Source organism: Henckelia pumila, chromosome 1, assembly GCF_033568475.1.
Source record: "Henckelia pumila isolate YLH828 chromosome 1, ASM3356847v2, whole genome shotgun sequence".
NCBI lineage: Eukaryota > Viridiplantae > Streptophyta > Magnoliopsida > Lamiales > Gesneriaceae > Henckelia > Henckelia pumila.
Window position 1 is genome coordinate 88564778 of NC_133120.1, and position 23022 is coordinate 88587799.

Genomic DNA, 23022 nt, shown 5'->3' on the forward strand with positions numbered 1-23022 from the left:
AAAAAAAAGAAAAACAAACAGGAAAACTTTTTCTAACACGAATATCGTTTCCTCCAATAGCAAAATAGGCACTTATGGTTGATGCATAAATTTTCCCTACCATTTATTTTTGTTTTCTCTTTAATTAATAATTGTTCCCTTTAGCCAATACATGCTACATGTCACACATGTTGCCGACAATATCATTTCATTTTCAATAAAAAAAAAATTTTTACTATAAAATCTTAATTTAAATACACTTAAATTAAATTTCAGCACTTGTATTAATATTGGATTGAGAGAGAAGGAAATGATTTATTAATAAATTACATGTGATTTATTAGATAAATCAATAAATTTAAATAGTTCGTTATAACTATTATTCTTATAAAATAAAATAAAATATTTATGAATATGGTGGAAATAATAGCAAGGATATATTTTAAAACGGCATGTGTAAAACGACTTATTATATATAATAATATATTTTATTGATTCCAAAAACTATCAATTTCATGAAATAAATTTCCTATTTGAATAATTCATAATAATAATAATTATTTTTATATTAAAAATATTATTATTATTTATTTTATTACAAATATGGTAAAATTCACACCATAGATGATCTATGGACTGAATTTATGAATATAATTGAAAATAATAGCATGGATATGTAAAACGACAGCTCAGACTTAAAGCTGGAGTGGAACAGAACAGAATCTCTCTCTCACACACACACCCATTAGAAAAAGAAAAAGAAAAAGAAAAAGAAAAAGTTTTAGGAGCTAAGATTCGAATAACTGCACGTTTGATTTTGAATCTCCTCCTCTGAGATAAAAAAAAACAATGGCGTCCGAATCTTCTTCAGCTGCCATGGGAGAGGGTAAGGAGAAGGAAAATGGCAAGCCCTTGGACTCGGAGAAAGTTGAAATGCAGCGGAAGAAGAAGAAGGAAGGGCTGGGGTGGCTTAATTGGCTAACTGGTTGGTTTTATCTTTTTTACGAGATGCTGTTCCAGAGGATTCTCGCCAGCCATTTGCAGAACCCAATACCCCTTACTCCTATCAATGACCTCACCTTCATTGTTACGGGCTCCACCTCCGGGATCGGCAAAGAAATCGCTAGGTTTTTCTGAGTATACTGTTTGTTATATGCATTTTCTTTGATACGCATGCTTGATTTATTGATTTTTATTTTATGGAATATGATGTTGATGCCGAAGGCAGATGATTTGTCAGGGGAATTTCTGATCTTCAACTTGGAAAATTTAAATATGGCCACAATGACCAGTTTTTGGTTTATTTATATACAAAAGATCTGATATCTTAATCCACAACAGGCAATTGGCGGAAGCAGGGGCGCATGTTGTGATGGCAGTAAGAAACTCAAAGGCTGCTAATGAGTTGATAAAGAAATGGCAAGAAGAGTGGTTAGGAAGGGGTCTTCCTCTTAACATGGAGGTATTTGATATATGAAGCCAACTCATAAATTTGGATTAACTGTTATGGTGAATCTACAAACATGTTACGGGGAACTTCAAACTTTCCTGCATGTGGTTCAATTTATGCTCGTGCATTCCATTTGACGAACTGTATTTTTCAGTTGAACAAAATAATATCTTAACATATCTATTTTTCTTCTTATAAGATGATTGCAAGTAAAATTTGTAAAGTTTGATTGTGATAAACAGCAAACTTTAACACGTACAATTTTAAGGTCATGGAACTTGATCTTCTTTCTCTGGACTCTGTTGTGAGATTCACTAAAGCTTGGAATGCACGCTCGGCACCTCTTCATGCTCTCATCAACAATGCTGGAATATTTTCCATTGGAGGTTCATATTTTAATCTACTCTAAAAATTATTGTGTGTACATGTCTTTCCCTTATGGTTGGCAGTGATAAGCTTATTTTGAGTTGCATCAATCCTTCGTGGATGAAAGTTTGCACTGCCTCTTGTGTATGCATTGAAGTTAGATAATGTTTTCGAGTTTAACTCAAATGTGCTGTATCCAATTCCTGTGATTATTTTGGTCCAAAGAAATACTTTTGTTCATTTGCTGATTCTACTCTTGTTACTTTAAGCAAAGAAAAAAGATAATCTATTTGATTGCATCCTGGTTGCTCATTTCTTTGGATCCAGAACCACAAAAATTTTCGAAGGACGGTTATGAAGAGCACATGCAAGTGAACCATCTAGCTCCATCTCTGCTTTCAGTATTGCTTTTGCCTTCCCTCATTAGAGGCTCACCTAGCCGCATTATTAATGTGAATTCTGTTGTAAGTTTTACAAGCACTATATGCATATTAATTGTTTCAGTATCATTGAACTTGAATTTGCAACTTTACTTGTTTGAAACTGAAAGGACTAAATGATTGCACATTATGGATTGCTAAAATACTGTTTAGCAGAAACTTTGGCTGATCAAACTGAGAGTAATTTGTTTTGGTTGTTTGTAGATGCATTATGTAGGATTCGTGGATACAGAAGATATGAATGTTGTATCTGGCAAAAGAAAGTACACAAGTTTGGTGGGATACTCAAGCAGTAAACTAGCAGAGGTGTGCCCAACCACTCGCTCAAAACTTTAGCAGTTACTGTTTCGTTTTCGTTGACATGCAAGTCTCTTACTGATCATATTTTCAATAGTGAGTTGGCACTATTTTAATGTTAGAACTTAGAATAGCTTTCGTGTCTTAAACCTCATAATTTTACACTTCTGAGGTTAACGCTCATGGTAGCGGTGAGTGGAAATAACTCTTTTTTATGTTTTGGTTCAAAAAATTGTTGAGAACCTCAACCTACCTCCTTGTTAGTCCATTGGGCCTTCTTTTCCTCCTTGTTAGTCCATTGGGCCTTCTTTTCCTCCTTGTTAGTCCATTGGGCCTTCTTTTCCATTATTCCCTTTTGTGTTTCCTGTGAAAAGCATAAGCTTGCAATTTTGACTGTCACCTTAAAGTACTGGTTCAAGTCTCTTTAATACTACCTTGATATTTGTGAATGCAGATCATGTTCAGCAGTATTCTTAATAAGCGAATTCCAGCTGAAGCTGGCATAAATGTAGTGTGTGTTTCTCCTGGAATTGTCCACACCAATGTCGTAAGTAACTAATCTGTACTAGGATTTTGACCGATTAATCCGTATCTTAAGATCCTGTGTGTGTATAATTCATTTAAAAGTAGATTTATGGTTTTTGTTTGTGAAACAAGTGTCATATCTTTGCATTTGGAGGAAATTGGATATGTTTGCTTACTAAATTTTTTTTTCTGATTCTAATGTTGTTCTCTGTCATCACATGCTCCTGAAAATCATTGGGGCAAACAACTTTTTACGAAGTTAATGCTTGATGGCTAACGCCAGATGCATCGAGTTACTTGTTGAACATTTTTACAAGCCGCTTTCATCCTTGGTAGTTAGTTTGTGAAAGGATTGATACCCAATCTTATGAAATTAACCTCTAAAATTGTTCTTCATGTAAATAAACAAGCACTAGATTGGTTAGGATGTAGACTGTAAGCTTGATAAATATATTAATTTACTTTTAGAACATGCGTGAGAGGCTTGTCTGGCTTTTTAATACCTCCGCATTTTTTAGTATCATGGGAATGCTTTTTCTTGGTCCTCTGTATTATATGCAAGCAGTTGTGTGTAATAAGATTTGATTCATAGTAATAATGGATGATTTCTACTCATTCTACGCATTAAAGTTTGAGTTGGTAAATGTAGGCTCGGGATCTTCCAAAGATTGTTCAAGCTGGGTATCATTTAATTCCCTATTTTATTTTCAGCCCAGAAGAAGGTACATCTTCTGAAATGTTCAACATTTCCACTCAAGTTTTTCAAATTTATATATAATTCATGTCTTATGTCTACGAGGAAATTTTAGTCCACACTACATCAAACCTCATCACCATTTTCTATTCTTAAATTTGCTTGATGAGCGATGCCTCTTGATGTAAGATCAGATAAACTATTGAAAATTGTTAAGACTTCGATCATATTCCTTGGGCCTACATATACTGTGCGTCAGTTTTTTTCCTGATGATTCTCTCTTTGCTTTCAACATCTACTAAACCAGCCAGAGAAAACTAGTCATATGTTGTGGCAATTGCAGGCTCCAGAAGTGCGCTTTTTGCTGCTACCGATCCCCAACTGCCAGAGTACTGCGAGTCGCTGAAAGCAGAAGATTGGCCAGTCTGTGCTTTCATCTCTCAAGACTGCCGTCCTGCAAATCCATCTGAAGCAGCACACGACAGTGAAACTTGTTATAAAGTTTGGGAGAAGACATTAGAGTTGGTTGGGTTGCCGTCAGATGCAGTAGAGAGACTCATACAAGGGGAAGAAGTGGAGTGCAAATATGGAGCATCCTAATACGTTACAGAATCCTTTTACTTTTGTTTGTTATCAATTCCTACGACACTGGAGCTATCCATCTAGTTCAGGCTATCTTTTGATAGCACACATCTTGTTCAATAGCTATGGATTGCCCGAATCAAGTATCACGCTTATTCATGGTGATCTGCTTTCTTGGATACCAAAATGCAGATTGTAGAATGCAGTTTCATGTATGCATCGCAAGGAACAGGGTTATTTCCTTACTGAGAGTGAGAAACTATTGTAGCGTACCAGTCAGTGCACGGTGCGAAGATACAGGACATGATAACATGAAATTTCTAACACGATATAATCAGTGTCATTACGTTCTTATATATATCTATACTATTAATAACTATTTTTGGTGTGTCAAGATGACACCAATTTTCTTCTTCATTTTACTCCTGTTCATTAAGAGTTCTCTGCACAGCTTCCTTTTTTTTCTGAAGGCAATGGGAAAATACTGTTTTCACAATTTTCATAATTCTAATTTCATCTCACGTCTCTCTCACATGTCTCTCAAACGAACATTTTTTTCTCCCAAACCAGAAATAAAAAACAAATTTTATTAAAAAAAATATTATAAAAGCGCGCAACACATGCATCAGATCACTAGTATATATAATATTTAAATAATACTATAAGTACAACAAGTATATCGATAATTACATTAATTACGTCATGATATGTTTGACTTAAGTTTATAAATTTATATTTCCATTAAAAAATAGAGTTATTTGCATCAATCACCCCTGTGAAATATTAAAAATGCACACTTTTCCCCTGTGAAATTTTAATAGGCATCTTCAACCCTAACCTTTTAAAAAATAAGCACACTCGCCCCTTCAGATGAGTGCTTGTTGCGCACGCGCCCCTCAAGCGACTGGGCAAAGATTTTGATATTTTTTTTGCACCAAATATCCCTGTGAAATATTAAAAATGCATATTTGACCCCTGTGAAAATAATTTTTATATCTATTCAACCCATAATACATAATTTTTATTAAAATCTAATTATAAAATATTTAGCAAATATTTTTCGTTTTATTAATTTATTTTAAATTTTAAATTTATTATGATTATATAATGTTTTCTAAAAAATATTATTATTTTATCTTTTTATCATTATTTTATTAAACTTTATTTTTGTTTCCAACTTTTCCATTAAAAATGCATTCATAAACGAGATTTAAATACCTAAAAGTACCAAAATATTAAATCAAAATGATAAGTGAATGATAAGTACCAAACACTTTTAATTTTATTTATTTGTATTTTTAATTTTTAATTTTTAATTTTAAAATTTTAATTAATTTATTTTTAAATAAAATTATTAATTTATCTCGTTATCATTATTTTATAAAATCACTTCGTTTTTTCAAATTTTTCATTAAATATGATTCATAAATAAAGATTTAAATATCTAAAAATACCAAAATATTGAACCAAATGATAAGTTCATGAATGCTACTTTTTCGGTTTAGAATTATATTAGCATGTTATTTTTTTATTATTTATTACAAATTGTGCAATGCATATTCTCGATAAATTTAAATTTTGGTTCAATAATATATAGTTCTAAATCGAAAAAACAATATGTTTGAACTTATTAGTTTAATTCAATATTTTGGTACTTGAAATTATTTAAATACTTGTTTATGAATGCATGTTTAATGGAAAAATTGGAAATACGAAGTGAATTTAATAAAATAATGATAACATGATAAAATAATAATATTTTTTAGAAAATAATTAATTAATGATAATACATTTAAAATAAAAAAATAAAAAAAAATAAAACAAAAAATGTTTTCTAAATATTTATAATTGTATTTTATTAAAAAATGTGTATTATAGGTTGAATAGATTTAAAAATTATTTTCACAGGGGTTAAATATGCATTTTTAATATTTCACAGGGGTATTTGGTGCAAAAAAAATATCAAAATATTTGTCCAGTCGTATTAGGGGCGAGTGCGCAACAAACACTCATGTGAAGGGGTGAGTGTGCTGATTTTTTAAAAAGTTAGGGTTGAAGATGCCTATTAAAATTTTACAGGGAAAAAATGTACATTTTCAATATTTAACAGGAATAGTTAATGCAAATAACTCTTAAAAAATATATATGTACATCACATATGTGAGGGCCATTTCATGATCGAAGCTTTTATGTTTTCGAGCAATTAATTCGAGGTCAAAACCGTCAAAAAAAAAAAATCGAGGTCAAGGGTAAAAGTGCAATTTAAATTTGTAGGCTCGCATCCCCACCATCCTAATCCAACTTACAAATAACCACCAGGATTGAAAGAACGGTGAAAGTGAAGAAGCAAGCGTCTTGGTGGCCATTGATTTAACCATGGCCAAATCCTGCACAATCGTCACGTGGACGCCATTTCTGAAGCCCAGTTCCGCAGCCACCTCCGACAAAAGAACTGAATACTCCTCATTCAACAATGGAACCCGATTTTTGAATTCTCCCCTTTATTCTCAATGCCTGATAAAATCTAAAACTTATGTTTGGGGTAGATTTTGTTGCGATTTTCAAGAAAGATTCAGTCTTTCAGTATTTGCGTCTACAAATGACAACTGGGTTGAGGTGGAGGCTGCTGCTCCTAGAGTATACGAGGATGATGAGTTCGTGGTGGTTAATTTCTACCGCTTCGCGTTTGTTGAAGACCCAGAAATGGAGGTCTCTAAGCATCTCTCTTTCATGCAGGTGAGTTTATGCTTTATTTCCTGTGTTGTGTTTTTAAAATCTCAGAATTTATTTTAACATTTCTGTGTTGGTTCTTTGCTGTATATTTTTGGTTTTTTTTTTTTTGAGTTTGCCTGTCGATGAATTAATTCAGGGTCGTGATATACGTGGCCGTATATATTTGAATGAACAAGGAATTAATGCACAGGTATTCCTTTTTTCTTCTCAACTGATGGCTAGTTTCATGCTTTGTTCAGTTCTAGCTGATAAACAGTGTGTTTTCGTTCGATTTTTGCTGTTATTATTGTTTCACGGTCACTGTCTGTAGATCTTACAGCCAAACTATGTGTTAGATGTTTGGCTGAATCTTTTGATAGGTAGTCATTTTTACATTCTTACCATACACTCCATCTTGTGCAGTACAGTGGACCTGCAAAAGATGCCATGGCATATGTTAATTGGGTGAGAGAAGATCATAGGTTTTCTGATATATTGGTTCAGCTCTCCCCTGGATATAACGGCCATGCTTTCCCAAAATTGAGATTGCGATATAAGCCAGCCCTTGTGCAGGCAAGATATGGTTTTTAATACCTACTACCAACTGTTAATCTTTGATTTTCCTTTTTGCTTTGCATGCAGCAAATTTAGAGAAGAGACTAACTTTCTTCATGTGTATTTAGAAATTTGGAATGAAATTTCTTGTGTTCACTTCTCCTTCTCTTGGACCTTATTTTCTTGAAATATTTTACTTTGTCTTTCAAGGACAAATGAATGTTTGAAGATGGTGTTGTCTCTTTTGAAAATTGAGTTGCCACATTATCCTGTTTAAGATTTAAGTACTTTGAAACTCCACTCTTTTTACTGCTAGGATCTTAGCAACCTTCTAGATATATGATTCTCTTTTTTTGATGGGTTCTTTGTTTGTCTACACCGGGTAGCCCAGGAACTTGTTATTTAGTTTTTGTTGAATTTTATTGATGTACAATAATATATTTTGGGGTCCGTTCTTTCTCCCAGTTGGAAGAGGGCATGTCAGATCTCCCTTTGCTTGACCCATCAACGCGAGCCACACCTCTTACACCATCTCAATGGAGGAGCAGACTGACAGCTGTTAATAAGATTGCTAATTCATTAAACGCAGTTAATAATTTCATTCTTCTGGATGTGAGAAACGGTATTATCCTTCTTCTTCAAAAATAAAAATAAAAATTGCTGCTCTGGTTCACAGCATGTTTCATGAATACAAAGTTTATTTATGACCAACCCACCAGCTCAAATGGTAAGTGTAATTGGTTTCCCATGGTATGATAATTGGTTTGAGTCACATTTCGGGTGTGATTATTTAAAATTGGTTTGCAAGAGAACATTAGGCTGGTTTCTTATTGCCAGAACCATTTCATGATTCTTCATTTGGATAAGTTCTTGGAGTTTCGTTATTAGGCTGGTGTCTTAATGCCAGAACCATTTCATGATTCTTCATTTGGATATAAGTTCTTGATGTTTCGTTAGTTCAAAGTTCAAACCTATTAAATGTTGGAACTATTCGGAAATTTACAAGGTGTAATTTTTAGTTTTTACATTTCACATATCATTTGTCCTATTTGTGTAACACAATGTAATAATTTATTTTTTTTTATACATGTTCAATTCTGCAATTCTCTCTCCCCATGAACCATTCCATTACATCATAATAGATATATGAACTGCTAAGATCATGTGTGATCAACTCTGGAAAATTACCTATCCAAAGATCATGTCGTGAGGCTAAACATTAGATGGAATCGAGTACAGCTACCATCCTTTTTTAAAGGTTTCATTTCCTCACAAAGCCTAATATGCATGCAAACATGTAATCTTTGGGCACTGAAAAAAGTTGTCATCGTATTATTAGGCCGAAGCAAGATTTATTGAAATATAATTTACATAGCATGTACTCCAATTCACGACTCATCGAGTCTCAAATTCCTTCTCGTGTTTGTTTTTGTTCAATCTAGAATGATATTTCATTCCATTTGCATGTATTTAGGTTATGAATGGGATGTTGGTCACTTCCTAGGGGCTCAGCGTCCTGATGTAGATTGCTTCAAGAGCACTTCATTGGGCCTATCGGAGTCGGAGGTAGAGCCACCTTTGGATATTTTACTTGCTGAAAACCCCTTGGGCCTAATACATCCTTCAAGAAATTTCCTATCTTATCCATGTGAAATTTAGTTGGAGTTGGCATAAAGAACACACACATACAATCAAGAAGATTGACCCTTGTTATATACTTTTGATTCTTTTTCTTTCAATAAAATAAAGTTACATCTTGCCCAAAATCTCACTTTCATTTTCTTTCAATTTACTTTTGATTCTTTATATACTAAAAACTTGCTATCACTTTTTATTGCAACTTTTTATTTTGGTTGATTAACGATTGTAATGGACAAATTTTAATCTCAAATTATGTAGATGATAAATCATCACACCAATGGGGTTGAAAATGGGCCTAAAGTGTCCAACCTAACAAGGGATGAGGTGGGATTATTTTATCTACTCTTCCTCTTAACCCAGACGAAACACAGCCTTATCTTGCAACGATTTGTGTCCAGATTGTAGCTCCAGATCCTTTGGCTGCTGTTGACAAAGAGAAAACAGATATATTGATGTATTGTACAGGTGGAATCCGCTGTGACGTATACTCCACAATTCTTAGGTGGATCTTGTGAAGTTTGATGCTTTTCATGTTCCTGTTTTCGTTAAAGAAATTTCTAGTGCGCATCATATTGCTTGATTCTAGATTTTGAATCTTGGAAGGTGCAACATGCTATTTATATATATATATATATTTTTTCAAGCTCTCAAGAACGTGTCATTAAGTTCATTGGCCTCTTTTGCTATTTCCTCCCCCACCCCGTTTGCCTGGGAGTGTGGGAGTTTTCCTTATTGGTTGATCGATCTTGTAATTAAGGATCTTTTTTCTACTGATTAATAATATGTGATCTTCCTCTTTCAAAAAAAAAAAAAAAGAAAGTGTCATTAAGCAAAGAAATTACTTTATCATACTGTAAGGCGTAAGCTTCTCATTTGTATGACAGGCAACGGGGTTTTAAAAATTTGTATACTCTAAGTGGAGGCGTTTCTCATTATCTCGAGACTGAAGGTTCTGTTGGATGGGTAGGAAATTTGTTTGTTTTTGATGGCCGGCTTTCTCTATCACCTTTTACCTACAAGCCCGAAATTTGTTCTGATCCAAGAGGAAAGCAAGAGGTGTCCCATTCGTTTGCAAAATGCTACATATGCGTTGCTCAAGTTTCTGATTTGAGGCATCGCAACTGTGCTAATCTTGACTGCAACCTGCTGTTTCTGTAAGTTTCATTCTCCTGTAATCAGTACTCATTTTTTTAGAACTTCATGTCGAAATAAATGTGTGAACAATATGGTTGATTCCCATAACTTCAGAGCAGCCTGTTTTCCTTCTACTTCTCAGGATATGGATATATTATTTGATGGGATGTTTCTTATCTGGTTAAACTTAGAGGTGTCCATTCGCTTTTACATTTTTCCTGTTATCCCTGAATGTAATCAGGTTTGCTCTTGCAGATGCTGCTTGAAATGTGTGAATGATTTCAGAGGATGCTGTTGCATGAACTGCATGTCGGCCTCTCGGCTTAGACCTGTGCTGCCAGGGCATAGGAGATACCAAAAATGGCATAATTATCGAGATCTAGCAAGACAAGTGAATTTGAATCCCCCATTGCAGGGTCGGACTTGACATCTATGCGTGGAGGCGATATCTCTCGGTGAAAATCCCCATCATGATGACACAATCACAGAAGAGAGCATCAGCTTTTACCCAAGAAAGCTCGCTGATGAGATCAGATTCTTGTGATCTTCTGCACCGTAGTTTTCCAACAGAAGAATTGAGAATTTGACTGCAGCCAGTTGTTTAATGTATATTCAGCACCATATTGAGAAAAAAGCCAATTTGCAGAAGAATTTTTTGTTTTGCAACGTGCTCTGTATATTTGCTTACGGATTTATGAGAATCTACTGTTGAAGAAGAATCTGTGCTTGATTATCATTCATTCATCAAAAGTAATATGCAAATAAACTGTATACACTCGAGCCAGAAACAGTTAACGACAGACTAGGCATCTAAGTATCCCAGATACCTGAAATGAGGAGAATACAAGTACTATATACATGCTCCTAAACACAAGCAGGTTCATTCATCTTAACAAAGAGAGAAAACAACCATCAACATAATTTTTCTATACACTGTCTTCTTTCTTTATTTTTTTTACTCCTATAATTTCAAGAACGAACCAAGGGATAAAGGCTACTACTGCAGTGCCAAATGATACTTTTACATATCCACACCTTCGCCTAATTCCATGCCATAATCTCCACTTGCACAATCCAATCTCTCCTTCACTTCCTGCTGCTCTAAAGTCTCATACAAGGGACAATTCATAGTCTCAGGCAGCCACAAGCTCAAATATCCACTGATAATCGAAAGAACGCCGAAAACAAACAGCGAAAGAGAAGGACTTAATCTCCCCAACACAACCATCAGAGGCGAAATCGAAGCCCCCAACATCAATGCCTGCCTCAACATAGAAACAGCAAAGTTCCTCACGTTCGTTGGAAAAAGCTCCACACAATAGATATACAAAACATCAAATGCCGTCGAAGCCGCCATGAATCCTACGGCCTCAACCATCAGCTGTGGCAGACTCCCCTTCTTCTGCTCGCGGGAGGAGAAAAAGATGCAGAAAATGCAAGAAACCCCGGCAAGAAAAGCCGAGCTAGAGAACAGGAGACGACGATTCATGAAGCTCAAAAGAACACTGCCAATGAAAACAGCCGGGATCTCCATCATCGCGTTTATTGCCACGGTGAAGTAGAGATTGAAGTTGAGGTTCTCCACGTTTAGTTGGATCCCGTAGTACACGAATCCGACACCGAAACCGGTGATCATAACCATAGCCATTCTCTTCATAGCCCATCTGGTGCTCCATAGTTTCTTTACAGAGGAGGGGTTTTGGATTTTTTCTGGCACTTTTTCCAAGCTAATTGACGGCTCTAAAATACAAAGATTTTGAGGAAGTTCTCTCCCATTCATTCTCGCGTATCTTTTCAAGATTTCGAGAGCTTCTTCACTTCTTCCTCTAACAAGAAGCCACCTAGGAGACTCCGATACAAAAGGTACGAGTATAAAAATTGAGTAAACAAGAGGGAGAAATGACATAATCTTGTACAAATTTCTCCAACATGTTCTTGTCGGGTAAGCAATCAAGGGAATCGAGAGAAACCCTGTTGCAAAGAAGAAGAACCCGTATTGGCCAACTTGGCCCCGCCATTTTCGGCCAACGGCCTCTGTCGATAGCACAAGGCAACATATGCCGATGCCCGAACGAGAGAAGCCATTTGCAAATCGGAGGAGTGCATATATCCATATGTTAGGGGATATGGAGGTGAGGAAGGTGGTTGCAGAGGTTAGTATACACGATAGCAGCACTGCTCTTTTTCTTCCGAGGAAAGCATCTGCCAGGCGACCATACACAGCGGAACCTGCATGTAACAGGATTCCACAGTAATATATAATATCTGATAATTTTTTAAAGAAAAAGAAATGATATCACAGAAGTACTGGAAACCTATATATCGAAGCTAGCTATGTTTTTTCCCAAAAAAAAAAAAAAGGAAGAGTTTTGAGACAAGAGTGGACCTATGAGGGATCCAAGAAAGTAGAGTGAAGCTGGAATGGCAGCAAGAAATCTGCGATCGCAAACCAGTCCCCATTCAGCAATGGTGGAGCTTGAATTTCCATTAGTCCACTCCCAAGTCCCCGGCTTCAACCCACAAACAGAATCCGTTCCTCCCATCCGGCCGCCGCCGCCGCAGCCGGGCTCGATGCACCGCCAAGAATCCGGCTGCGCATCGGTGAATATCGTGACCAAGGTGCTGTGGGAATCAAATATCCAAGCTATGGAAACCAAGAACACTTGCAGAAGCTGTGAAAATCCAAAGGATCCAACGTAGTCTTCCACCACTTCATCCACCGTGAGCTGCAGCTTGTTCCGGCCAGTTCCATACGGCCCTTTTGGGCTCTGGATTTTCACAAAGCTTTGTGCAGCTTCTTCATCCATTTCTGCTGCAACCTAGCTAGTTAATGATCTTGTGGCCGAAAACGACGGCAGAATTAATTTGGAATTCACATGTACTTAAATTCCTTAAAATGACCCTTTCTTATATAGAATCAAATGAAGAGTGCATTGGGATTACAGTTGTCTGTAGCAATTTCCACCTGCCTTTGAGTGAGTGAAGTGTTGTTTGACGTGTTAATGCACTGGAGAAAAAGTTGGGTTCTTTTCTGATGCATTTAAGGTGGCAATCTGAGTATGATACAAGGGTCAAGTTTTAAATTAATATTTCAAATTTGGACAAATTTCCTTTTTTTTTTTAATATAATAGTTTCATCTTTATACTACTCACCTTTCTTTTATGTTAAATTTTAAGGGTGTATTCAATCCAGAGTTTTAATGGAGTTGATGGATTTTTATTGGCTTTTATAGAATCTCATGGATTTACAAACAGATTTTCGTTAATTCTTTGTAGACTTTTGCAGGACTTTTATAAATATTTGTAAACTTTTTCATACAATTACATGAATTTGCATCTTTAATATATCTTATTATTTTTATTTTTTTCTTTGAAATAATAATAATTTGACATAAATAATAAATTTATTTGAAATATTTTTTTAATTTATTGATGAAATGGATTTCATTTATTTTAAATGTATATATATATATATATATATTAATGTAACAAAATTATAAATTAAAAACTTTGCGATTGTGTAAAGTTATTTTTTTTAAAAAAAAATATGATAACTTATAAATTATTTTATCAATTATATCATAAAAATTTATTTGTCAATTTTTATTTTTTTATAATGATTGTTATCCGCTATTCAAATATTTGAATTAAATCATATTATAATTTTTTGAATCATTATTATTATCATTAAATATTAAAATTATTGGTATAAATCATAAATTAAAAAGCACAAAATATTTTGAAAATTTCAAAGTTTTAAATAATATTTTTTTATTTTAATTTTAGAAAAAGAACGAAATATATATATATATATATATATGAGAGTTGATATTTATACTCCATTTTGTGTTATTTACACTTCACTTAATGTGTTAAATACGTGTTCAATTTATTCACAAGTGGAGTGCAAATAACACAAAATGGAGTGTAAATATCAACTCCCTATATATAAATATATATTAATTCATTTTGAATATGAGAGAAAGTGAGATAGAGAGGAGTGAGATAGTGAGGAGTGAGGAAATGTGAGAAAAAGATGGAAATTATAAGTTTAGAAATCCATCCAAATCTTTGGGTTAGACCAAAGACTTTTTTTTACAAAATATAGTTGTACATTAAGTATTATTGTTTGTATGTCCATGATTTTCATGAAGTTATTAAAAGTTCATTGATATTTTGAATAACACTAGACTTTTGTAGAGTTTTTAAAAGTCAAGGTTGAATACCACTTGACTTTTAAAAATCTAAAAAAGTTTATTTTGAATACCACTAGACTTTTATAGAGTATATAAAATTCATGATTGAATACCACTATACTTCTAAAATCCATAAAAGTTATTAATTTTCCAAATTGAATACAAAATTTTAAATAACTAAATTATCTTCACTTTTACTTAAAATCCTTAACTATTTTTATCTCTATCTGACTTTTTCCTTTTTAAATTTCATCTTTTATCAATTCTTATTAAATTATCTACATATTTTTTTTATATTTTTTTCTACTTTATATCAAAACTCTCATATTTTCTGACTGTGATAATTTTTTTTATATATATTTTTTAAAAATAATTAAATTATCGAGCACGTGAAAATCAAGTACAACGTTTATTTAATATGTAGCAATTAGTGCATCAAATACCATACATATGAAAAAATTGTTGGTGCGGGAAGGGGACACTATCTTGGTGCGTCCCCCAATGGAGGAGAAAAACAATGCATGCTATCAACAGGGGGTTTGGATCCCCTGCTGTGGGCAACCCCACAGCAGGGGGTGCTGTTGGGGGAAACGACATCGTTTCCCCCACAGCCCCCTTTCTTTTCTTTTTTCTATTTTTGCTCTTTTTTATTATATTTAAGTTTTTATTTTTATTTATATTTTTGGGTCTTTACTCTTTATGATCAGTTTTTATTTTTGCTAAAATTTTTGTGTTTAAATTTTGAGGAAATTTTTTTTGTGTTTTTTGTTATCTTTTCTGACTTTTTTTAATTTATTTATAATTTTTAAAATTTTTAAAAAATATATCCTTTTTTATCTTATCATTTTTTATATTATTTTAACACATTATTCTTGGGGAAAAAAGAAAAAAATAAGTATAATATTATATATATATATATATATACATTTAAAAATATCATAAATTATAAGTAAATTCTAAAAAAAAACCAAATTAACTTATTTGTAAAAGTGAAAATTATAAAATTAATATTTGGATATGAGATTTTATCATAATAAAACACATTATGCTCGACAAATTAAAAATAAGTATAATTTTAACTATTTAAATATTTAAAAATATCATAAACTACATGTAAAGTCTAATTAAAAAAAACCAAATATAATTATTTATAATTTTGTTAATTAGTAGAACCGATTTTTTTATAAAAACCAAAGATCAAACTGAACTAAACGAAATTTTCTAGAACTAAAACCGAATTTTAAAATTATAAGACGAAAAAATGATTCAAGAAAATGATAAGATAAAAATAAATGTTTTTTTAAAAATTAAAATGTATGATTTAAAAAGGCCAAAATAAAAAACCGAAAAACCAATTATGTTTTTTAAAAAAATATAAAAACTTAAATATAATTTAAAAAAAAGCAAAAAAAGAAAAAGAAAAGAAAGGGGGCTGTGGGGGAAACGATGTCGTTTCCCCCAACAGCACCCCCTGTTGTGGGCAACCCCACAGTAAGGGATCCAAACCCATCAACAGGCATGTCTTGTGTTGATCTAAGATATTCTAGTCTCTTTTTTTTTTAAGGTATATTTTAGTCTTTTTTAATTACATGTAATAATATATTAAAAATTGAAAAGGAATTTTAAGTGTTATTTTTGGAACTAATGTTATACTAATCTGGGTAGCTCAGTTAAAAAAATGAAATAGTCTACCTTTTAGTTCTCAAAACTAGTCCAAAAAAATAATAATAAAACAAAAAAGATTGTTATTCATGTCTATCCTTGTCTTAGTGTTATATTATTCACTCTCTATCTTTTAAAGTTCTTTAACATTATAATGCTTTTATAAAGTATATATCGACCACATAATGATGAAATTTGTATATACGCTGAGAAATATTTAATATTTTGTAATTAATTTTGAGGCGATTTTTTTTGTTTTTTTAATAAAAAATTTTTTACTGTTTTTTTTTGCAAAAATATGTGTTTTCAGCTTCCATGATTTTTGAATTTTTCTCATAAAAATTTTAGCCTGAGTGGAGCTGAAATCCTGGCTCCGTCATTGCTAGTGTTGAATCCGATATTTTGGTGATAACAAACAACAACTCATTGCATAGGAATGTGCTGCCAACCATTGTATTTCAGGAATCTACTACAACTTCTACCGGAAGCTTGTCAACCGCCTTTGCTCTCGACCGGCTGAAGTCACAAGCCTATCGACTGGCTATCAAAACCAGCAGAGGATAAATCTATCTACCGGAAGCTTGTCAACCGTCTTTGTCTCTCGACCGGTTGAAGTCACAAGCTTATCGACTGGTTATTCAAACCAGCAGAGGACAAATATCTCTACAGGTAGAATGCCAACTGCTTATCAGGATATCTCAAGACAAGTACCTGTGACAAGATGTTCTTTGATGTTCTTTGCAAGATCTTTTATTAAAAGCAGAACCGGCGTGTCAGAAGATATGTTGACTCCTGCAATCGAGACAACAGGTTGCACCAAAATGGCAAAAACACAGAATGACTACAGATAAAGCATTCGACCGTTTATTCCAGTTTTGGACCCTGGAAGTTGTCTGCAGTGTACGATCTTCATGCAGAATCATCAATGCATTTATGAGCATTAAATGTGCATTCAATGCAGCATCAGAACGTTCAAAATAAAGACGTTGATGATTGACCTATATAAAGGGAAGATTGCTCAAGAAGTGATAGAACAACAAAAAAAAAGGGGTAGACAACAAAGAGAGACAAGCAATTCAGAAAAATCTCAATCAACTCAATCACTTGAATAATATCAGAAGTCCTCATCTGATATACTTGAGCACACTTACAAGATCATTCATTTGCTGCTCAAATAAACCCTCGCCTACAGTTCACATATCTGATCGTCAAGGATCATCCTAGGGTTTTCAAGCCTCTCGACCGCTCTGCAGTTTGAGAAGCTCAACTCAACTATACTCATTGTTGAAGAGAATTGAAGCTACTCTGAAAGCTTCCACCAGTCTGATAAGAACTGAGAATCTTATCTGTGTAAATCTAGGAGTTTCGGATTAGGCATTGGATAAGTCCTAAGTCTGAAGTGGGTGTATTACAAGACGTTGTAATAACCAAAGTCTTCTAGTGAATTCCTTCCTAAGTGGAAGAAGGGGAGACGTAGAAGGATTAAGCCTTCGAACTTCCATAAATCGTGCCTTAGTCTTTACTGCTATTTATCTTACATTCTGCTCATACATTGCATTATAAACTTTGCATCACTAAAACCTCTGAACTATTTCCGCACTATTTAAGTTGTTCAAACCGTTTTAGAAGTTGAGAAAACAGATTAAGTGAACTAAACCTCACTTGATCATTTTAAAGAAGAAGAAGAAAAGTTTCAGAGTGTATTCACCCCCCCCTCTACCCTCTGAACCGATCCCAACAGCTAGTATCCTACTTAAAGTGTTGTTTGTTGGGTGTATGTGAAATATATTTTTTGAAACGAGAAAATAGATAAAAACAAATACATTGTTTTTTTTTAAGTACTCTGGTTAACAGAGTGATAAAATCACTACAAGAAAAAAGGCAAACAACAATTTCGCGTTGTTGTTGTTTCAAAAAAAGCGTTGTCGTAGGCAGTGTTGTAAAAGATCGCGGTCATAGACAACGCGGAAAAAGCATTGTAATTTTCGGAAAAGACAATGCTTAAAAAACGTTGTGGTATGTGGAGAGGACAACGCTTTTTAAGCGTTGTCGTATCTATTAAAAGCGTTGTCGTAGCTTCAATCTACAACGCTTTTTATGCGTTGTCATTTCTACAAACAACAACGCTTTTGCAGCGTTGTCTTTTACACAATCTACAATGCCTTTAAGCGTTATAATTTCTAGTATACCACAACGCTTAAAAGCGTTGTAGATTGTATAAAAGACAACGCTGCAAAAGCGTTGTTGTTTGTAGAAATGACAACGCATAAAAAGCGTTGTAGATTGAAGCTACGACAATGCTTCCTCAGTGTAAAAAAGCGTTGTTCTTGGCAGAGGTTGCTTAAAAAATCATTGTGCTTTGTTGTTAATTTGTGCCAAAATAACCAATAAAAGACGTTGTCGTTAAGAACGTTGTTTTCGTTTTTTTTTTTTTTTTTGCAAATTTAAATTTCTATATAAATAACAATATTAAAATATATGAAATTGCAAATTTGTGGCAAAATATTCTAATAAAAAAGTATAGAGTCATTGTGCTGCAATATATTGAAAGTGCAAGGTATCAACAAGCATTTAACGCTAGTTATCCCCACAAAGATGGTGCTGCAATATTGAAAGAAAATTATTCCTAACAATGCAATTTTTCTGAATGCGACCACAGTTAGCGACGATCTCCGCCACCAATAAGAACTTCTGAAATACAACACATTAGATAACACAGGTTAAATATAACACAGCAGAGGAAAATGAAATTTGAAATAACTGTAGAGAATTATGCTAGCATGAATCTAACCATAAATTTATAAATGACAACACAGTGGAAGCATATCAAACATCATGAAACAGAAAATAGGTTGAAAAAATGTAAACCTCATAATGACAGAAAATTTCAATTCCCAGAGACTTAAATCCGCTTGCAACCAAACCCATTATCATTTAAAGACACTATCAAAGAGGTCACTGTTAAGACTCAATCTAGCTCCCATCGATTCCTTTCTTAATCCTTAAATCAGTAAAAACAAAGAGACTCACCACCAACTTCTATATCATGTACAGGAGAAATTTCCTAGATAGTTTCAAAGACCAACAAGTCAACGATGAGAACAAATGAAATTACTTAAATTAAGCAATGTGACGCATAAACATCCATCACTCCCACTGGAATTTTAGTAAACTCCTCACATCAAATGAACAAAAACTAATAAATTCCACACCAAAACATGGCAAAAACTGCAACTCGTCGTATAATCAATATCGTAAATTCGAAGGAAAATCTAGAATCATAAATTGATTGCATTAGCTGTTATTGACAAACTATTCCAGTCACAAGTCAACCACATATCAGTATCAAAAAAGCTCGATCTCTTCTCTATGGAAAAAGAGAAGGAAGACTGAAACTTCTCAAGTCTAGAACTAATCATGGAACCAAAAATCATGGCAAGTTGGCAACAGTTCACTTCTACAGTATCAAAAACAGATGTAATTTCATCATTTACCAAATATTGAAAATCAATCCAGCGATCCAATTACCTTGCGGAGTCGTATTAGACAAACAATTTGAAAGCACAACCATTCAAAATACCAAAATTTTCAATTCAAAATCAAATAAAAGCAGCTCCATAAATAAGAAAACCAAAATGTTGCTAACAAGTCGAACCAGTTTCAGTCCAATACCCACCCACAAGAACACCACCACCACCACCACCATTTACACAGACGCAAAGTAAAAAGAAGCATGAAAATAACGTAAACAACACACATTCGAACCAATTTCAGAAGGCCTCGCCTACTGTCTGCTCGAAAAAAAAATATGGGCAGTAGTTGCCTGTGCCCAAATCACCAAATTCACGCATGTATTTAAATATCAAATCAGACTTAGGGTTAAACAAAAGTTGGAATCAGACTTAATATAAAAATAAATGAGCGTCCATGGACCATATATAGTAGACTATCAATTTCTATTCATATGTTCAAAACGCCAACTTTTATCAATGTATTAAACTTCAAAACAGCAAAATCAAGTAGAGAAAACAAAAATATTTGTGTTGTATTCTGTCGGAAGGTTGCAACCACTAGCTGCAAGGTGTGTTAAACTATATCCCCAATAAAACTTAAAGTGTAATGAAATACATCCATGCATTATGATAGTTGTTGCATTATTCAAGACACAAAATACATGTGCATACCTATTCATAAACGTGTTCTTGTATACATTCTGTCAACTCTGAAAGCACCTCTTTAATTTCTTCTAACGAGTACTCACCTTTTGAGAACTGTCACATATATTATGTTAATAAAAAATCATATAACAATAACTTTGCAAATTTAAAACAATTTAGTTGTAATTATTTGAGTTAAGAAAGATTACTATTGATCGTAGTGAAACATTCTCGATATTCTCAACTTCTTGAATAATTTGTCTCATATATCTCATCACATAAAGACCACATTGTTTTGCATCTGGCTGCCGAGGACCCTATGGTAGTAGAGAAAAATTTTTGGTGACAAATTTAGATATTTAATCATAATATATTAAACATAAATTATGCATACCTGTACTACTACCCACATAGCATTCTTTCTACCCTTTCTTCCTTTGTTTGAGTTAAACAATCGCAAGGCCCTTCAATATACTTGATATATGAGTTTTTGTATGAGTGAAATAAATATTTGATAAAAATAAATAAATATGAACTCACATTTCCACTACATATTTCCAATCATCATCACGAATGCGGTGACTTAAGGAATCCAACACATAAATAACATCCTTGTATGGTTGAATAACAGTGAGAATCTAATGATAGCTACTCAAGAACATGTCTAACATATAGATGTTTCCAATACTCAAGTTCAAAGAAAATTGATTTCTTTTTGAAGGATGATTTTACATCATCCTTCGTGGACTGAATCTTCTTTCTCATTTTTCCCCAATGACAATGAATTCCATCGACTTTTTTTAACACATCATCGCCACTCAATGGTTTGGGTGCAGGGTTGAACTCTTGGTCCCCATTAAATGCCTTTCTTTGCCTTTGATAAAGATGATTTGCAGGTAGAAACCTTCTATGGCATGTGTACGACATTTTCCTGCTATGTTTCAACCTTGTTGAATATGTTTCTTCACCACAAATCGGACATGCGTGATATCCTTTCACAATACATCCTGACATGTTTCCATATGCAGGAAAGTCATTGATGGTCCACAGCAAGACAACTCTGAGCGAGAAGGTTTCTTGTCTATATGCATCATATGCTTCAACACCTGTATCCCATAGGAATTTCAAGTCATCGATTAGAGGTGCTAAGTAAACATCGATATCATTTCCTAGTTGTTTGGGACCAGAAATCAACATTGTGAGCATCATAAATTTTCTCTTCATACACAACCACGGGGGAAGATTGTAAGTGATCATTAAAACTGGCCAACAACTATATGTAGAACTCATCATACCATGGGGATTGATCCCGTTAGCTGAAATGGCCAATCTAAGATTTCTTGAATCAGCAGCAAAATTTGGCCACTTGTGATCTACTAATTTCCAAGAAGGTGCATCAGCTGGATGGCGTAAGTATCCATCATTAAGTCTTTTATCAGCATGCCAAGTCAGCTCCTTGGAAAACTCCTTATTCCGAAACATTCGTACAAATCTCGGAATTGGAGGGAAGTACCATAGAACCTTTGTAGGAACTCCTTCCTTTATCGTATCTTTTTGGCTCATCTTCCACCTTGACATCCCACAAGTAGGACAACTGTTAAAATCCTCATACTCCTTCCGGTATAAGATGCAATCATTAGGGCAAACATGGATTTTCTCATAAGTAATCCCTAATGCACACAAGCTTTTCTTTGCATCGTAGAAAGATAAAGGCAATTCGTTGTCATCTGGAAGCATTTCTCCTAACAAATTGAGTAGGTCGGTGCAACTTTTGTCACTCCAACTATATTTGGCTTTCAAGTTGAATAATTTTACAACTGCAAATAACCTTGTAAATTTATTGCATCCAGGATATAAAGGTTTCTCAGCATCTTCAAGTAGATTTTTGAATGTGGTTGGATTCTTAGCATAACTATCAAATGCAGCATGTACCATATTTATTGGTTCCTCGGCGTCAATTTTTGGTACATCTTCCCTTTCTTGATCACGATCATTCTTTGAGTTCTTCATCGCAGACCTTTCACCATGCCATATCCAAGTATGATATGTAAATCTATACCATTAGAATACATGTGTGCCCTTATAGTCTCTACCTTTTTCTTTTTCAGATTACCACATTTTGTACATGGACAAGATATTGCTTCCCGATCCTCGGCATTTTTTATTGCAAATTTCAAGAAAGACTCTACTCCATGCTCATATTCACTTGATAACCGAGACTTTGACATCCATTCTTTGTCCATTCTTTTAGTAAGTAACACTATAGAGAATAAAATATATAATATTAATATGTATATTTTCAAGCTGATGATAATCAACAGCTTGACAACTCACAGCTGGTAAAGTAATGTATATCGAGAAAATTCTCTGTTAAATCTAAGCAAACCATTAACTAATATGCAGTGACCAGCCTCGAAACTTGAACGTAAAAATTTAACTTTGTGGAAATCATTTAACATTCCATGCTTTGAGAAAACTATGCACAATGCACTTACCAATCAGTGATCATTGAGGATGACTGGACCCTTGAACTACTAAACACATAAGTTAGAGCTAGACTTGTTTTTAAAGCAAGAAAGACACAGTAAAAAATTATCTGAATTAATACTTTATGAATAAATACTGAAAAAGG

The 23022-nt window shown here is 33.7% G+C and overlaps 4 protein-coding genes and 1 long non-coding RNA gene across 7 annotated transcripts; 2 read left to right on the forward strand and 3 right to left on the reverse strand.

Moving 5' to 3' along the window:
• The first annotated feature begins 694 nt into the window (after positions 1 to 694).
• Positions 695 to 4575, forward strand: LOC140891494 (dehydrogenase/reductase SDR family member FEY-like). The gene is made up of 8 exons (XM_073300013.1): positions 695 to 1106; positions 1321 to 1441; positions 1698 to 1815; positions 2123 to 2259; positions 2440 to 2541; positions 2987 to 3079; positions 3707 to 3779; positions 4095 to 4575. Exons 1-8 carry the CDS (start codon positions 829 to 831, stop codon positions 4349 to 4351), a joined length of 1179 nt encoding a protein of 392 aa, XP_073156114.1. The 5' UTR covers positions 695 to 828; the 3' UTR covers positions 4352 to 4575.
• Positions 4576 to 6644: 2069 nt separating this feature from the next.
• On the forward strand, positions 6645 to 11094 carry LOC140874840 (rhodanese-like domain-containing protein 8, chloroplastic). Of its 3 annotated transcripts, XM_073278280.1 has the most exons (9): positions 6645 to 7069; positions 7203 to 7256; positions 7469 to 7618; positions 8066 to 8222; positions 9075 to 9166; positions 9500 to 9565; positions 9640 to 9743; positions 10126 to 10395; positions 10631 to 11094. In XM_073278280.1, the coding sequence occupies exons 1-9, from the start codon at positions 6710 to 6712 to the stop codon at positions 10800 to 10802; spliced, it is 1425 nt and encodes a 474-aa protein (XP_073134381.1). In that variant the 5' UTR covers positions 6645 to 6709; the 3' UTR covers positions 10803 to 11094. The 3 variants fall into 3 exon arrangements, with proteins under 3 accessions (XP_073134381.1, XP_073134382.1, XP_073134383.1); XM_073278281.1 differs by lacking the exon at positions 9500 to 9565; XM_073278282.1 differs by lacking the exon at positions 10631 to 11094 and having other exon boundaries at positions 9640 to 9706; positions 10126 to 10297.
• Positions 11095 to 11103: 9 nt separating this feature from the next.
• On the reverse strand, positions 11104 to 13222 carry LOC140874839 (organic cation/carnitine transporter 1). Its single transcript, XM_073278279.1, has 2 exons — positions 12762 to 13222; positions 11104 to 12604 (listed from the first exon to the last, which is right to left on the reverse strand). Exons 1-2 carry the CDS (start codon positions 13180 to 13182, stop codon positions 11397 to 11399), a joined length of 1629 nt encoding a protein of 542 aa, XP_073134380.1. The 5' UTR covers positions 13183 to 13222; the 3' UTR covers positions 11104 to 11396.
• A 7413-nt stretch (positions 13223 to 20635) lies between these two features.
• LOC140875788 (uncharacterized) lies at positions 20636 to 21029 on the reverse strand. Its single transcript, XR_012148593.1, has 3 exons — positions 20931 to 21029; positions 20785 to 20854; positions 20636 to 20707 (listed from the first exon to the last, which is right to left on the reverse strand). It is a non-coding gene; the product is annotated as an uncharacterized lncRNA (long non-coding RNA).
• A 9-nt stretch (positions 21030 to 21038) lies between these two features.
• LOC140867671 (uncharacterized) lies at positions 21039 to 22400 on the reverse strand. Its single transcript, XM_073272721.1, has one exon. The coding sequence runs from the start codon at positions 22398 to 22400 to the stop codon at positions 21039 to 21041; it is 1362 nt and encodes a 453-aa protein (XP_073128822.1).
• Positions 22401 to 23022: the final 622 nt, after the last annotated feature.

Bases quoted from the DNA above. Each gene is read 5' to 3' on its own strand.
- LOC140891494 (XM_073300013.1), top strand. From the start codon at position 829: ATGGCGTCCGAATCTTCTTCAGCTGCCATGGGAGAGGGTAAGGAGAAG. The intron at 2,260-2,439 runs GTAAGTTTTACA...GGTTGTTTGTAG, and splicing joins TTATTAATGTGAATTCTGTT to ATGCATTATGTAGGATTCGT. The intron at 3,080-3,706 runs GTAAGTAACTAA...TGGTAAATGTAG, and splicing joins GAATTGTCCACACCAATGTC to GCTCGGGATCTTCCAAAGAT.
- LOC140874840 (XM_073278280.1), top strand. From the start codon at position 6,710: ATGGCCAAATCCTGCACAATCGTCACGTGGACGCCATTTCTGAAGCCC. The intron at 8,223-9,074 runs GTATTATCCTTC...GCATGTATTTAG, and splicing joins TCTTCTGGATGTGAGAAACG to GTTATGAATGGGATGTTGGT. The intron at 9,167-9,499 runs GTAGAGCCACCT...CAAATTATGTAG, and splicing joins TGGGCCTATCGGAGTCGGAG to ATGATAAATCATCACACCAA.
- LOC140874839 (XM_073278279.1), bottom strand. From the start codon at position 13,182: ATGGATGAAGAAGCTGCACAAAGCTTTGTGAAAATCCAGAGCCCAAAA. The intron at 12,605-12,761 runs GTCCACTCTTGT...TGTTACATGCAG, and splicing joins CTTTCTTGGATCCCTCATAG to GTTCCGCTGTGTATGGTCGC.
- LOC140867671 (XM_073272721.1), bottom strand. From the start codon at position 22,400: ATGAAGAACTCAAAGAATGATCGTGATCAAGAAAGGGAAGATGTACCA.